A 16,570-nucleotide genomic window follows, 5' to 3' on the forward strand; every position below is an offset into this window, starting at 1 on the left:
GGACGCTCACCCCAGTGAGGTCCATGGCCGCTCACCCCAGTAGGTGTGAGCTGGGGAGGGGGATATGTGACATAGTCCAAAGATGTTAGGCAGCTTTCTGCCCCATTTTAGGTCAGAAAGTGCAGGAATAGTGCAAAATGATCCATTCCACAGCTTCACATTTACTCAGACTGGTAGATGGAAAATCCAGACCACAGATTACAATGTGTCTAGTTCTCCCTCACCTGCTCTCCTAATCACTAGCACGGGTATTTAGAGCAGAGAGGGTTGCTTTTCAGTCTCTCTTCTTGGAGGCTGGGGCTATTGCTGCTCCCCTGCATCCAGTGCGGGGAGGGCGCCCCCTTCAAGTATCGCAGTACCCAAATATTTGCATGGACACTTGGGACCGAGTTCCCACCACGAACAGATAAGACAAACAAATGTTTATTACTGTGTCTAAAGACTGAATGCTGTATCTAGTGACCCTAAATGAGAGGGCATTGTTTTAAGCTGGGGAACCAGGTTAGTTGGCCCAGCAAAAGTTAGAGAGGCTGATTCTGCTGTGTAGTTAGATCCCTGAATGGGATAGGATTTTGTGTATATGATTTATTTCTGTTTCTTAAAGTAACAGTGTGTGAAATATTATAACACTGATATGAGTAAACCGCTGAAGGTTAATAGCTGAGTGCCTCCTGCCTACACATGTTAAAGCTGCAGTCCCTTACTGGGATGAAAATAAAGCAGGCAGAAGCCTGAGTTAAGCAACGTAATGCTTTGTATGATCCTGTTATTTGTATAATTAACCCTAGAAGACTGTGTCGGGAAGATCCCAGAGAGACGTCATCGCTGCAAAAGAGGGGCGTTTGTCACATAGGATATAGTCAATTTTATTCTTGACTGCATTGGGTTCATTCCATGTCCGTTTTCTATTTGGATTCTTCTTAAAGAATGAATTCATAATTTCAAAGTATGCTGCAAATTCTATCAATCTGTCCCCATGTTCATTTCCGTTATCGTAACCCTATGTACCAACTGATTCTTCATCTTTCTGGTAGGCCCCAATCTTTGCATTGAAATCTTTCATAATGAGGTGACAATTTCCCTTGTTAAGTTGGTTGATTTCATGGTAGAAGTCTTCCACTTCGTCTGTGTGGCTTGATGTTGAGGCATGAGGAGTATGCATTATAATAAGAGTATGCAAATATATGGGATTATTTGAAGCCTGTGTTTCTTTCTCAACTGAATGACTATTCTGGTTGCTCTTTCTGATGAGCTTTCATACTCCACTATGTTATTTCTCCATTTCTTCTTAACGATGAAGCCTGCTCCACGGATTTTTCCAATTATCTGTACCTCTGTAATAGAATAGATGTCCATTTTTTAGCTTAATAAGGCCCTTATGTGTTCTTCTAACTTCACTAAGGCCAACAATATCCTGTTCATGCTTTCATATTTCGTCTTCCAATTCTTGCTGGGCTGCTTCACTGGAGAGAGCCTGGCAGTTGTACTGTAGGTAGCCAGGTTTAGGTTTGAATGACAGCTTTTGTTTAACCTCGGGGGATTTTTGGGACCCTCTGCCTTCATGCCTTCTTCCTGAACGCTGTCCGAAAGCCCAGGAACATTCCAGCCTCTGGAGAATGAGGGTAATTTTATTTTTGGTCCGTTCCATATTTGGCGATTGAGGCCTTACTTGCCATGTCAGCCTCATTTGCATGTTGGCAAGTACCTTTCCCACTTTAGCCGTGTATGTTATTAAAGTTTTCATAATATGGTTAATGGGGAAAAAAGAGAAAAGCGCAAACTCTCATAGTGCAGTATCAAAAATAATTTTACTGGCTATGCACTTCTTTAACAAAGGTTGTGCTGAAACGCTATGTAATGCAGCAGGCATAAGCTTATATGGGTCCATGTTAAAATTAATTTGAAGCAAAAGGTGACAGTATGCTCATTTGCATGTAATTTCCCAGAATCCCTGGCCACAGTGGATGCATTGTATGCTTGGAGATAATGAAAAGCAGGGTTGCAGACCTGTCTGAGACATGTTAATGTGCTCTCAAATGATATTTTTAAATGCAGGGATAAAATATGTTGTTTTATTAAATTTAAGTAATTTGTGGTGTTGCGTTAGAAGACCAGGCTCAGCTATCTTTTACCCAGGTACATATGAACAACGTTTATTTTGACCAAGAGATGTATGTACAGAATTACATTTCTCAAAAGTTTGTTAGGAGCATGGTTAATAACTCTTAGTTTCATGGCCAACCCAGGGTGGCAATCCCCTCATCATTGTATTTATGATTGTATTTTTTTGCTTGTTTATTGGGAAATACAGCTTCTTAAGGTCAGACTGACACAACTTTTGTTCTTATTTGTGGAGGCTGCTTTCCTCAGAGGAATTTGAAGCCGCAAAGGTGACCTACTTTGAACATTTATATAAGGAAGAAGAACGTAGAAGGCCTATGAGATCGATGTCAAAGAATAACTCTATGAATAGCACTCAGCAGACCATTTTGAATAATTTATTAAGAGCTCAAATGAGTGATGTCAGCTGATATTCTTTTGTAATACTTAAATACCATCCTATTCAATGAGAATTTGGTTCCTTGTATTTAAAATATTTATAAACAAAAATAAAATATCAGTTATAAGCTTTGTACAGGACCACGGGGTACCCCAAGATTTATTTATTTTTTAAAAATGGTTTAGATGCAAAGCTATGTAATTAAGGTGTTAAGCAGTAAACCTGAAATCTAGTAAACTTTAATGAATTGGCCTTTGGTGTATGGTAAACATATATTGGACTTTAAATAAAGTGAAAACATCCATCTTTACTCATGTAACATGCATTTAATATTATTAGATATGTTTAATACACACAGCAAAAAGCACTTATAATAAGAGTATGCATTGCATGCTGCTTTTGTTAGACTCTTCTGTAACACCAGGAAAAATCCTTCAGTTGCATGGGTCAGGACTAACAGTTTTATTTTATATTTTTTAAATGATTTGTTTTTGTAGTGTTGAATATCACATCGACATATTTGTTAAGAAAAAAATTCAGTTTGTACCAAGCAATTGATTGGATCGGTGGAATTGCATTTAAAAGGTGGAAAGGTTGCTTTTTTTTGTCTCAATAATTTATGATTTAAAATATGAGCAACATAATTGAATATGGCCTATTTAGTTGGGTTTGAGTGCAGGAGTAAATTAAACTGTGTTGGCACATTCAGTATTGTATTTACCGCTAGCCACTGTGCATGGAAAATGTGGGGACCATGGCACCATAATACAGGTAAACCCCGTTATAGCGCGGTCCTCGGGGTCCACCCCGAGACCACCGCGTTAGTAACGGGGTCGCGCTAATTTAAAAAAAAATGGCCGCCGCGCGCCTGTTCGGGAGGGAGTGAGGAGGGAAGGAAGGAAGAGGTGTCCGGAAGCCCTACACAAGGCCTGCACAACATGCGGGCCACATGCCTCCTCCCTCTCCCTCCCAGCCCCCTCCCTCTCCCTCCCAGCCCCCTCCCTCTCCCTCCCAGCCCCCTCCCTCTCCCTCCCAGCCCCCTCCCTCTCCCTCCCAGTCCCTACCCTCTCCCTCCCAGGGCAAAAAGCCGTGCCCGTTAATTTAATATATGTAAAAAAAAAAAAAACTGCACCGGCACTGGTCTCCTTATCGACAGTGCCGGAAGTCAAGTGGCTTAAGCTCCGGCGCGAGAGGGAGCAGAATTGTGGAACAGGTGCCTGCTGTGATCAGCCGCCTGGACCCCCGCAGCACCAACCCCCCCATCCCCAGCACCGTCACCTCCCCTCCCCCAGCACCATCACCCCCCCTCGCAGGACAGGGCCCCCACACAGCAAAGGATCTCTCCGGAAGACCGCCCCCCCCCCCCGCAGCACAGGGCCCTCACGCCGCAGTACAGGGCCCCCTCGCCCCGCCGTAGCGCAGGGTCGTCCTGCCACTCCGCCGCAGCGCAGGCCCCCCCACCCCCCCACAGCACAATGACGTCCCACCCCCCGCCCCGGGCCGTACCGCCAACCTACCCCCACCTACCTGCCCCCCCGCGCTGCACCGGGCCATCCCACCAGCCCCCACAGCATCGGGGGCTCGTGGAGCCATCACCCCCCTCCACCGCAGCACCATCCCCACCGGCACGCAGCACCCTCCCCCTGCAGCCACAGGCCTCACCAATCATCCCCAAGGTAAGGCTGATTTATGTGTGTGTGTGTGTGTGTGTGTGTGTGTGTGTGTGTGTGTGTGTGTGTGTGTGCAGTGTGAGCAGTGTGCAGTGTGCAGTGTGAGCAATGAGCAGTGTGCAGTGTGTGCAGTGTGAGCAATGAGCAGTGTGTCAGTGTGTGTGCAGTGAGCAATGAGCAGTGTGCAGTGTGTGTGCAGTGAGCAGTGTGTGTGCAGTGTGTGCAGTGTGTGCAGTGTGCAAAAAAAAACCCGGGAGCCACGGGAAAACCGCGTTATAACCGAATCGCGGTATAACGAGGCGCGTTATAACGGGGTTTACCTGTACTTATAATAGGTATAGAAAAAAGGTGCACGCACATGACCCCTTTTTTGGAACTGCCTCGGGTGCATGCTATAAAGCAATGTATTCTCATTGCAAGCAGGAAAAAAGGCAGCACTCCAGACAACTAATATTGGATTTATTTATATTGGATCTAAATCTGTCTCGGCGTCTCCCCTGCTGAAATCCCTCTCCTGGCTTCCGATCAAATCCTGTATCTCACACTCAATTCTCTTCCTCACTTTTAAAGCTTTACACTCCTCTGCCCCTCCTTACATCTCAGCCCTAATTTCTCGCTATGCACCATCCCGACTCTTGCGTTCTGCTCAAGGATGTCTTCTTTCTACCCCCTTTGTATCTAAAGCCCTCTCCCGCCTTAAACCTTTCTCACTGACTGCCCCACACCTCTGGAATGCCCTTCCCCTCAGTACCCGACTAGCACCCTCTCTATCCACCTTTAAGACCCACCTTAAGACACACTTGCTTAAAGAAGCATATGAATAGCACTGTGGATATTCTGAACACAGGATACATAAAGCTTGGCTCCCTGCAGACGCACTTACCAGAACTCCCTCCTACTGTCTCTGTACGTCCTCCCTACCTACCAATTAGATTGTAAGCTCCTCGGGGCAGGGACTCCTTTTCCTTAATGTTACTTTTATGTCTGAAGCACTTATTCCCATGATCTGTTATTTATATTATTTGTTATTTATTTGATTACCACGTGTATTACTACTGTGAAGCGCTATGTACATTAATGGCGCTATATAAATAAAGACATACAATACAATACAATGCAATTTATTTAAAGTGAAATCTGATCAACGTTTCGGTCCTAACCATGGACATTTTTCACAATATCCCTAAGCTACATCAAAAAACACCTGTCCAGGGAAACCTTTTAGCACGCATCCATAACATGTGATCTACGTTAATTGCAGATTGGCAACAGATAAGTGCAACCACACAAACATATCAAACACAGGTGGAGAATATCTCTAAGGTGTTTTTCTAGTAAAAAAAAGTGCAAGTAAACACCACTAGAGTGCCAGTGTAAACAACAAACAAAAAATAAACAGAACAACATGAATACATTGGAGACTATAGAATGAACACAACTAAGTTATTAAGTATTTAAATGGTACAGTATATAATTAAATATTTCAACTAGAACCTATACTGTGTACAAAAAAGGAATATGACTGTCAAATGGCAACTTGAATGCCATAATCTCACATAATATTGAATGTTTCAAAAATCAATAATGAATAAAACAAAATGATTAATACATATCATTGTAGATCATATACAAGTACCTCAATTTAAATGCAACCCATATCAAACAAATGAGTGTAGTAGAACAAGAAACAGTATGATAAATTATTATTTATAAGGTGTTAACATGTGCTCATGTACTGTAATCTACCATTGATATTGTCAGCGGCCTCAAATAAAGTTAGTATTAAACTCTTAAACAGTATTTGTAACCATATCGTTGGAATCAACATGTTCTTCATTATAGATGTGTGAATCTCAAATAGTCTATAGAGGGTTGTCTTGTAAAAATAATAAAGAAAAGATAATGAAACAAGCAATAATTAGAAAATAAAAAATAAAACAATGAATATTAAATGCAAAAACAGATATGGTGTCTTGAAATTCTTTTTGCCTCTTTGAAAAGGAAGAATCATGGTGCTCCATCCAAATATATATGTATATACAGTATACTGGGCTCGACAAATGCACTTGGCCACTCACCCGTGGAGAGTGCATTAGGCCCGCAGGCGAGTTTCTTACCGGCGGCGAGTACATCTGTGTGGTGCAACGTTCTCCCGGCATTTTTATGCAAGTGCTGTGTCTCCCCTTCCAGCTCCAGACAAAATGGCCACGCTGTGTCAAATGACGCTGCATTGCCATGACAATGGGACGCTACGTGACGTCACAACTTCGTCCTCCTTCCCCTCTCCCTCCCGACATCCTCCTCTCCCTCTTGACGTCCTGCCTACGCTCTTCACACGCGCAAATCCGGGGCGGAGTTCTGCAGGCGCATCCTGGGCATACTGTGTACGGTTGTGCTGATACGATGCATCCTGGGAGGGTGGAGGATAGCGCGGCTGACTGCCTCCAGCCTCTCCCTCCCTTTTCTGACCTACCACACAGTACTTCTGTCCCTCTCCATATTGGCACCCGCGGCAGTGCTGCGGTCTCCTACCCCCTCAGTTTGTGCCCCTGTCCACCACCCCCCCCCTCCCACCCCTGGCGCCTGTGCCGTTTGCTTCTCTCTGCAGCCTCCACCTCCTCCCTCTGCCCCAGCTTGCCACTCTTGGGATTGGGGGAGGGAGGGGGTTATTGTGCGGGATTGTGGGGATTATTGTGTGGTGTGGCATTGGGGGGATTCTTGTGTGGAATTTGGGGGTATTGTTTGAGATTGGGGGTTTAATGTGTGGGATTGGGGAGTTGTTGGGGATTGGAGAAGGGGGTGGAAGAGGTGAGGTGGAAGAGGTGGGGGAGAGAGAAGTGGTGTTGAGGGAGAGAGGTGGGGGGAGAGGGTGAGAGAAGTGGGGGCGAGGGAGACGGGGAGAGAGAAGTGGGGTCAAGGTAGAGACAGATGGGGGAAGGGTAGTGGTAGGGGGGGAGGGAAGAGACCCCACGGGGTAACCGTGTCCAAATCAAAAAATCGCGTTGGAGTAGCAAATGTTTTACATCCCCACCTCTGATACGGTCTCAATCTTGATCAATATTCATGTAGCGTAAAGTCGCAAGTTTATGATCCATCTGAATAAAGTGCTTGGCTACCGGTTTTTCAGACTCACCTCTTGTAAGGGCCAGTCTTATACTGCACCGATGTCCATTCATCCTTTCTCTGAAGCTCCTGTCGGTTTTACCGACATATACCAGACCACATAAGCAGAAGATAAGGTATATCACATAAGATTTTGACACGAGACATGTCTTATAAGAATAGATTGACCAGAATGTGGGTATTTGAATTGAGTTCCTGTGATGAGACCATTCCTACAGGTCACACACCCTTTACATTTGAAACTTTCATTTTTCAAAGGACTAAGGTGGCATTGAGGAAAAAGATGTAGATATTTGTCCGTCGGGTCCCCTTTTATCAATAGATCCCTGAGGCTCTTACTGCGTCTATATCTCAAGAGTGGTTTTTGTGTATCTGGTAACAACTTGGCATCTGTTCTCTTGTGAGACAGACTTTTTCAATTTGTTGGAAATACTACAAAAGGTTGTCATAAATGGTAATCCAGTGTTTACCTGGTTGGTTCAAGACAATAATACTTATGTCAGCTACTTGATTTGATCTGAATTTGTTATTTTAATGTCAAAAAAAATGTAATCACTAGTTAAAATCACAAATATTGCTCTTTTCATTTTTCACAGATCTACAATGTAGAACCTTTAGAAGAGGGGACTGATAGTGGTCACTTTTCCCTGTTCCCACTAGAAACACTTCTGATTCCTGTTCCAGTCTGTCAACAAAAGAACAGTGATACACATGGGAATCAATATGTTCACATTGGATTCTGTGCAACTCTGCACCGGACTACAGTTTCTAACTTTATAAGTGGAGCATTGTTGGAGGCGACTACATTTTTGGGGGCACGAAGCGGTCTTCTGAATCTGTTTGGTGGCTCAACTGGAAGAACAATGCTAAAAGGTAAGAATGGACTTTGCATTGAGATGATGAGTTGTCATTCTACAAACCTTTTTTTGCATTGGTATAGATTTCATTTAAATTTTTAATTTTAAGGGTCTCTCTGGTACTGTAGATATAAATCAGGTTTAATGCATCAGGCAAGCATAAGGGGCCAGTACAAGAATCGGGGAGCGACGTTTCTGACCTCCCAGTCCTTTATCTAGCTCCTAACTCAGTGTACAGCACACTGGGTGTACATATAGTGAGTGAAACAGTCAGTCAATCAAAAATGGTGCCAAAACATGATACGTCCACCCAGGTATGGTGGCTCAAGGTGGTCAACCTTAGAAAACCATAACGCATGCGCATCCACACTTACATCAGGAGTTAAAACGAAAGTTTGCCAGCCCGTGGTACAAGGGGGACTGAGAAAGTCAGTTACGCCCGATTTAATCATATGTGCGCAATGAATGGTGCTCCTAGATAGTGCAGGGAACTCATACTCACATGGTGATGTCCGCACATGTGCAGTGTGTCATGAGCCCAACATGCTCATTTGACTGGTATCTGCCGAGAGTGCTAGCTCGGATCTACTGTACCTATGATGTTATGTATTAGAGGCGTTAATTGTTAGATTAGATCAATGTATTGTTGGTTTATCCTGGTTGATGGTGACATCAACATTTCAGCAGGGGGAGGATGTAACCCCTTGTGTCTGCCATCAGCACAGGACATGGCCCCTTTAAGTATTACATTCCACTGGACCATGTGATGCTTAGCGAGTGGAATGACAGTTGGTGACAGTTGGAAAGGGAGCTGAGGGAGTGAGGGTGTGCAGGCGCTTCCTGCACAGTGAGTCCATGCTGGACTCCTAAGAGAGAGGGAACAGAGCAGAGAGAGAGAGAGAGAGTTGCCTCATTGGACCAGTGCATGCAGCAGGGCCCAGTAGAGACCAGGACCTGACAGTGCAGAGGAAAGCAGGCAGACAGAGGCTACTGCAGAGAGAGATTAGGGAGCCCAGCGGTGCAGGAATTACACCAGGCTGGAGTGGGTGAGCTAACCCATAAAGGATATAAACTGCAGTTATATTGCCATCACAGTTTTATCTTTGTGGAGCACCAGGCCTGCAACACACACAAGTTTATGAGCTCCAACGATTATGCTAGCACACCAGGATCTACAGGCCAGTACCCCATGACTGGGAGGCCGGACAGAGATAAAAGTTATTATTTGTTTGTGCAGCGTTCGCACTGTTGGTATAGTTTGTTTACGTATATATATGTATGGAGTCACCGTACTGATTCATTTGAGATATGTAACACCACAAATTTATAGGTATATGAGTATATAAAGCTTGGTATAATTCATTACCACTGTATTGTGTCTAGTCACTACAGTCTCAAACAACATGTACCACACATTATAAGAATTAAACCGTAACCCATAGGACTCAGGCTCCCACCTCAGTGATAGGCCATATAATCTGAGGTAAAATAAAGAGGGGTTACATGCCTTTTTACTAAAAAATGTAAATTCCTTTCCTTCTCTGTGCTTGCATTGCATCTTACTGGTGTCATGATCTGCTCACAGAGTAATTGGAAAGTAGTGGCAACACCAGAAATTGGAAAGGAGATGTAATTTGTTGTAAACGAGAGCTAAATGGCCATTGCTGAAACATTTGTTTACACAGGGGTCATTTTCCTTGTTCAAACAGTCAAAATAATTTCCTGGCATCCCATTTAAACAAGAATGCTCTCTAGTCTTTCCTGTTCCATATCTCCTTATATGTATTTGCACAATTGTGGTATTAAAACAATGCTGATGCCATATTTTATAAATACCATTATGCTAATTTACCTTGATAGGCACATTATAGTATTCCCAGTAAAACACTTTCCCCATTTTATAAATTAAATAACTTGTTTTTGGAAAGCAGTAATATTTATGCAATAAAACTTGCAGGGCCTAAAATGTACTGTATTGCGTCCATTACATTTTTGTATGACACATTGTTTGATTTATTGTAATATCATTTTTACTGGATTACATAACTAGCTGCTTTCTTGTGCACCATGCCTATATATTATCCTCCCCGAACCGATGCCATAGCGCTTATTATATATCTCTGCACAAATTATTGCATACATATAAAAACAAATTAAATGAACTAATTTGTACCTCGTGAGGTCTCTCAAGCACCGGAAATCAAACTATGGTTCTTTATTCACGCGTGTATGTGTGTGTGTGTGTGTGTATGTGTATATATATATATATATATATATATATATATATATATATATATGGCATTTATGATGTTTTTGCTGAAATATATTACAGTACTTTGCTAATAATTATTGGTGTAAACAGCGTAGAGCTGTAAACCTTTTGGCGCAATTTTTTGGTTGAAGTTATACTGTTTTGCAATGCATTTCTTCTTTGGTAAACATAGGGTATGTCTTGGGATGTTTGAAAACAATCTAAAATGTTATTGAGCATTATTTTTTGGTCATTTGATAGTGTGTGGAAAGTAAGCCAGGTCTGGTTCTAAGTAATTTATTCATGTTTAATAATTATCTTGAACAACTTACAAAGATATTCTTTTGTTCCGTGTTCCAAATATTGTCTTAACATAGTTTCAAAGATCAGCTTTTCTAATCCTTTTCTGTGGGTCACATTTTGTGGATTTGAATACAACAATTTTAAAGGCTGTAGATGAGTGTTTTGCAGAGTAAATGTGTTTTGCACTAAAAATGTGTATACTTATTAGCCAACAGTACAATCTAAAGTCATTCTTATGATTGAAAAATAAAGGTATGTCCAAGTTATCAGTGGCATACCTTTTGTAATCTGTACTAGGGGTGAGTGCTCTATAGTGTCTTTATTTGTGGTATTGCAGGTAGTCTGCTGAATGATATGCAACCGGTTGATTAAGGATTTAGATAGATTAGAGCATGGGAGCGCAAACTTTTGCTGCTGCGCTCCCCTGTCTTCCCTGCCTCGATACTCGCTCCCCCATCCCTACCATAGAGCTGCGTCAAATGGCGCTGCGGGGCCATGTGACGTCACTTTGCCATGGGGACGCGTCACAGAACGTCTGAATCTTGGTAAGTATAGAGTTGCGGAGGCCTCACGCAATCCCCTGGCATTTAATTTAAATGCCTTGGGTAAGAGTCCGGGGTCTCTGCTGCCGCCTGTGCCCCCCCCAGAAAAATTAACCCCCCCATTTTGCGTACCCCTGGATTAGAGAAATGGTCAAGAGTGTGGCAACTATAATTGAATGCCCAAGAAGGCAAAATCATGACATGGGTCACACAAATTAGAGTACAGAATTAATAACACTATAATGTCTACTATTAAAATAAGCAATGGGTCCTAGGAGTCATTATGTCAGGTGACTTAAAGGTAGGCAAACAATGTAAGGCTGCGCTTATAATGGCGGTGACGACAGGTGTGGGACAGTAGCCATGAGTGCAGGCTATTGGATGCTTCTTTTACTATGTCAGTTTTAAGGTTGGTCAGTATTAAATTAGATGGGTTAACAACATTAGCAGGGAAAGATGAGGCAGGGAGGCGTGGGTGAGAGCAGATGTGTATATTGCTGGGTCCAGGACAAGGAGAGATATCCCCATCAACAAGGAGGAGGAGTAGAGAGAGGCGTGAATAGAGGATTTGTGGGGGTGCTTTTTATTTAGGGGTGCAGAAGTTGTTGGGAAAGAAGTGAGTAAATAGTGGTGTAGTGTATGGGCACATGCCTAGGTGGAGGGGATGTGCGATAAAGAAATGTGGATAGGAGGGGAGAGGGGAAGTTGGTGAAAAGATAAATGTTTACAAAGGAGTGAGGAAACAGCAAAGAGGGAGAGCATAATGAGATGCAGGGAGAGAGGTAGGAGGAGAGAGTTCTGAAGTATTGCAGGAGAAGAGTAGGAGTTGGAAGAGAAGGTGTATAAATCAGGTCTGGCAGGGCAGTGTAGCACTGAAGATTAAGCAGCAGATTAGAAACGGAGTCTATAGATGTATACAAATTGTCAGAGCGTTTAGAAAGCCAGGTTCTCACAGTTGCAGAGTTGTTATTGTTGAAGTGCAAAGTCTAATTCTTCTTGTAGTGTTCACCTACATTTGCACCTGTATCTCCAATATTAATTCAACAGACACTTAATATGTGACAGGTATGATGTTACACAGCCATATAGCACAGCCAAGATAGACTGACTTAAATGCTCTAAACAGAATCACTTGACTAATAATTAAGGGAGGGTTTGCCAATTCAACTCAGACAGACAGACATACCAAGGAGACATTAATTAGATATACATTCTGTTGCAATTGGAGTTACATTAAATCCCGATGTCTGAGCTTTCTGTGGGTACAGTAGTGTTAGGACTTGGAAAAGAGGGGATACCTTGGTGTCATTTGCAAGCTTAAAATGCTTTGGCCAAAGAATTTAAGTTTAATGACCCACATTTATGAAGAAAAACGGAAGTATTTGACTAGGATTTGTCATGTTGCATATAGCACTGGGGCTTTTTGTCTTTTGTTATTTTACATGAGGTCACAATCTCAGTAGCACTCATTTTTAACACAGATATACATGGCGTGGTGGTTTTGAGGTCTGAGCTTACAGGGGCTGTGTGTTTATTAGTTGTCAGACCTAAACTAGGTGTTACTGTACATCCAGATGAAGAGGAGGACTCTACTATTTACTCTACTGAAACTGGAAAGAAAATGGTACATGGTCTCCATCCTATCTGGCATGAGTCTGGACTAAACTCAATGCAAACACCTCCTAACATCCTCACCCCCAAACCTTAATGGGATCAGCTGTGCAGCTGGACCGTACTCCACCCTGAGGCATATGACATCCCACAATGAGCAGCAAATGTACCTTTTGTTTCAACATATTCACGCTAGACTGTAAGTGCTCATGAGCAGAGCCCTCATTGCCTTCGGTATCTGTTTGCACTTGTCTATCCTTACAGGCAGTCCTCGGTTATCCGACTAAATGCGTTACTCAAAATGGCGTCAGATAGCGAAGCGTCGTAAATCGAATCACATTTTCCCACAGGAACACTGTTTAAATGAAAGGTTCCGTTCCTGAAGGCATTTTTAACACTAAAATACACCAAATATTTTACTCAAACAATAAGATTATGCAGCGCACACATAAATTATGATGTACAGATTCTATTTATTGAATCCAGAACTGTATAATAAAACTGTTTAAGAGCATAAATACACCACTAAACCTTCACACAGACTGATCTGGGTGATTTCCCTGACTGCAGCCTTCTGATTGACATAATGTTGCAACTTTGCAAAGCGTTGTAAGAGCGTCGGATAAGCCATTTTGGCGTCGTGAAACCGGCCATAGGGATGCGTTTGATAAGCCATTCGTCGTAAAACGAGGACTTACTGTATTTCTACCAGAGCAAAAAAACGAATATCAGCTCCAGAAGCAAAAAGGTAAGTGAAATCAAATAAGTCTTTTACATTGATAATAGCAATGTCCGGTACATATAAGTATAGATGCAGGGAGAGGGGAGAAAAACCAGGGGGTTAAGCAAGGTATAAGAAGCGGGGTACTTACAGAGAGATTGGATTCCCACCAGGCTGTGTGACCCCCTGAGAAGCTTCACCTTACCCCCGTCTCCTTCCAAATGAAGTGGTGTAGAGCCGCACGCTCACAAGGTGTCACCACTAATCCTTTACTCCCACAACAATGGTGAAACCGGTGGTGTCCTCCGATCCAGGCAGCAACAGAAACAAAAAAATGATCGAGTGGACTACCGCTTGCTATGAAAAGAAGTTGGGGAACTCACCAGAATTGAAGGTTAAAAAAGTCTTTAATGAAAATTACATAAAATGACAAAACTCCTCCTCCCACATGTTTCACGCCCACTATGGCGCTTTGTCAAGGACTCCTTTTTAGTGACAAGAATCCGATTGTCTGAAGTTGTGCAGAATTCAAATAGATCATTTGGTGCTGGATAGATGGACGTTCCTTGAAGTCGGTAATGGCTTTTAATGGAACAGCATATGATTGATTTACATAAACAAACTTTCAGGAGTTTACAAGACTTTTTTTCAGATGTACTTTAGGCGATAGACGTGGGAGATCTCGAAAGCTTGTGTATAATTACATCTCTGAAAAACTCATGTCGATTTATTAAAACAAAGTCATCACGCAACCTGTAAAGAATTACAGTTCTGTGATTCATCAATAATAGCTATGCACTAAATTGCTTTATAATATTGTTTTTTCTGCTTACATTAACACAACGGAATAGAAATGTGAATACACCCTACTACCTTCTGATCAATTTCACATTTTCTTAACAGCAGGTTAGCAAAACATTGTGTGCACTTCTATATTTGCTGTGATTTAGGGACCATTGTATTACTGTGTCAAGTGACAGAACATACTTTATTGAATTCTGTACACACCTCTGCTTCCACTGATGTTTCAGATGTTTTTGGTCATTTGATATTATCATCAAAATGGCCTGTATGACCAGGTTAAAGTATCATTTACCAACATACAAACTGTTTGCAGTAAAAAGTATCAGAGTTTCATTTTATGCTGATATCAGGATTTATATAATATTTATATACTCTAATCAAGTCAGTTTAGGCATAGGATCAACTATGCCCATGTATCTACAGTATATAGTTAATATCTGTTTTGAAGGTAATACAAGTTGAACTTAGTTAATGCCATTGGACATTCTGTAAGAATAAACCATGTTAACCAAAAGTCACTATACAGCCTGAACCATCCATCATGATATGTCATACCCTAAATATTCCAAATGCAAATGTATTAGAATATGCCTATTGGTTTTATTAGAAAACACCTGGAATGTGTTTAGTAGTTTGGGACAAAATAAAATGTACAAGGGAGAAGGAATGGCTCAGTGAGTAAAGACACTGACTGTAAACACTGACACAGAGTTTCCCGGTGTCAGACTTTGGGCAAATCACTTTATCTCCCTGTGCCTTAGGCACCAGAAACATGGATTGTAAACTCAACTGGACAGTGTCTGTAAAAATTCATATGTGCTGCGTACCTCACACTATACTGTAATTGTGAGGGGCTTTGATTCCCTTTGGGATAACGTTATAATTATTTGCACTTGGAAAGATCAAAGACATGTAAATTCATAAATTTACTAAAGTATCTTTTGTCTTACAGGGGTAAAATACACAGGAACAATATGAATGCAGATATAGGCAAACCTCTTTGAGATATTTCTAGTTCAATGCAAACACGTATAATCGAGCATAACATTTAAAGGTTCTTAATACAATTAATTAATCCATCGTTTAATTATAATAGCTTGTTCTCCAGCCTAGTGCCCCGTTATTATCCTTGGTTGTAAGAATTATTTATTGACTTGACGCAAGCAATACCATAATTAATATGTTTAGAAAGTTTAAGAAGTGTGTACATTGTGTTCATTTATATGTAAGTACTGTATAACTCCCAATAAATAACAGTCTCGTGAACTCATGACTAACATTATAATGACGTCTTTGATACCATTCACAAAATGTTCTGGCTTTGGTATGTTCTTTTTTTTATTATGTCAGAATACCTCCTAGAGTGAATTACATCTTTGTACTTAGGGTGGTATATTAGTTATCCTAAACCAAGGCATTCAAGCCAAGCACCTGTTAAAAGTAAAAATAGGACATTTCCCTTTTTTCTGGCACATTTTAATGACTGACCAAATGAAATATGGTTATAGTAATTAGAAATGTTTATTAATGAGCTGTAATGTTAGTTGGTTCTGGACACCACAGGGGTTATTTACTTAAGTCTCTCGGCTGCAAAACTAGTGCAAAATAATTGTGCCAGATTTATCAAATACTCACACAATTCCTTTCACTTTGTCTGACAAATATGGTGCTGTTATTGGAAGTCATTTTGCGTCAGTTTTGCATCCCAGGGCCTTGAGTAAAAAAGACGCCCATATATCCTGTCGGACATAAACGTTGAAATGTTGCACAAAGGAGAGCTACTAAAATGGTACAAAGTCTCTGTCATAAAACGTATTGGGAAGGACTGAAGGACGCTAACATGTATAGTTTTGAGAAGAGGAGGGATATAAAAAAAATATAAATACATCAAGGGATTCAACAAGGTAACGAAGGGAAGCATATTTCAATGAAAGAGAATAGCTAGAACAAGGGGTTCGTTATTGTTTTTCATGTGGATATGAGCTCCAAGATCCAAGTTTTTCCCTATTTCAGTCGCTTATTTGTTATATATGTAGATTGTAATATACCATGGATAGGGTGTTAGACTGTATTAATGCTTAACTTGCTTTGCTTTATATCCTAATAACTTATTTTCTGTACGACAGTAATAGTCAGTTTGCTATATTTAAAAGGTCGAGAGAGGCCAGTGTTGAACAGATGGTACGCT

The 16,570-nt window shown here is 41.6% G+C and overlaps 2 protein-coding genes across 13 annotated transcripts in view; one reads left to right on the forward strand and one right to left on the reverse strand.

Moving 5' to 3' along the window:
* The window catches only part of RBP4 (retinol binding protein 4), a 534,850-nt gene that overhangs the window by 483,386 nt on the left and 34,894 nt on the right, over nt 1-16,570 (reverse strand). The gene's annotated exons all lie outside the window — the stretch shown is intronic.
* PLCE1 (phospholipase C epsilon 1) overlaps nt 1-16,570 on the forward strand; it is a 296,951-nt gene that overhangs the window by 137,038 nt on the left and 143,343 nt on the right. For all 12 annotated transcript variants that reach the window (XM_075612802.1, XM_075612803.1, XM_075612801.1 and 9 more), the window contains exon 3: nt 7,890-8,166. In XM_075612802.1, the coding sequence (XP_075468917.1) occupies nt 7,890-8,166 (277 nt within the window). The remainder of the gene's footprint in view (nt 1-7,889; nt 8,167-16,570) is intronic.

This window comes from Ascaphus truei, chromosome 8 (genome assembly GCF_040206685.1).
Source record: "Ascaphus truei isolate aAscTru1 chromosome 8, aAscTru1.hap1, whole genome shotgun sequence".
NCBI classification, from domain to species: Eukaryota; Metazoa; Chordata; class Amphibia; order Anura; family Ascaphidae; genus Ascaphus; species Ascaphus truei.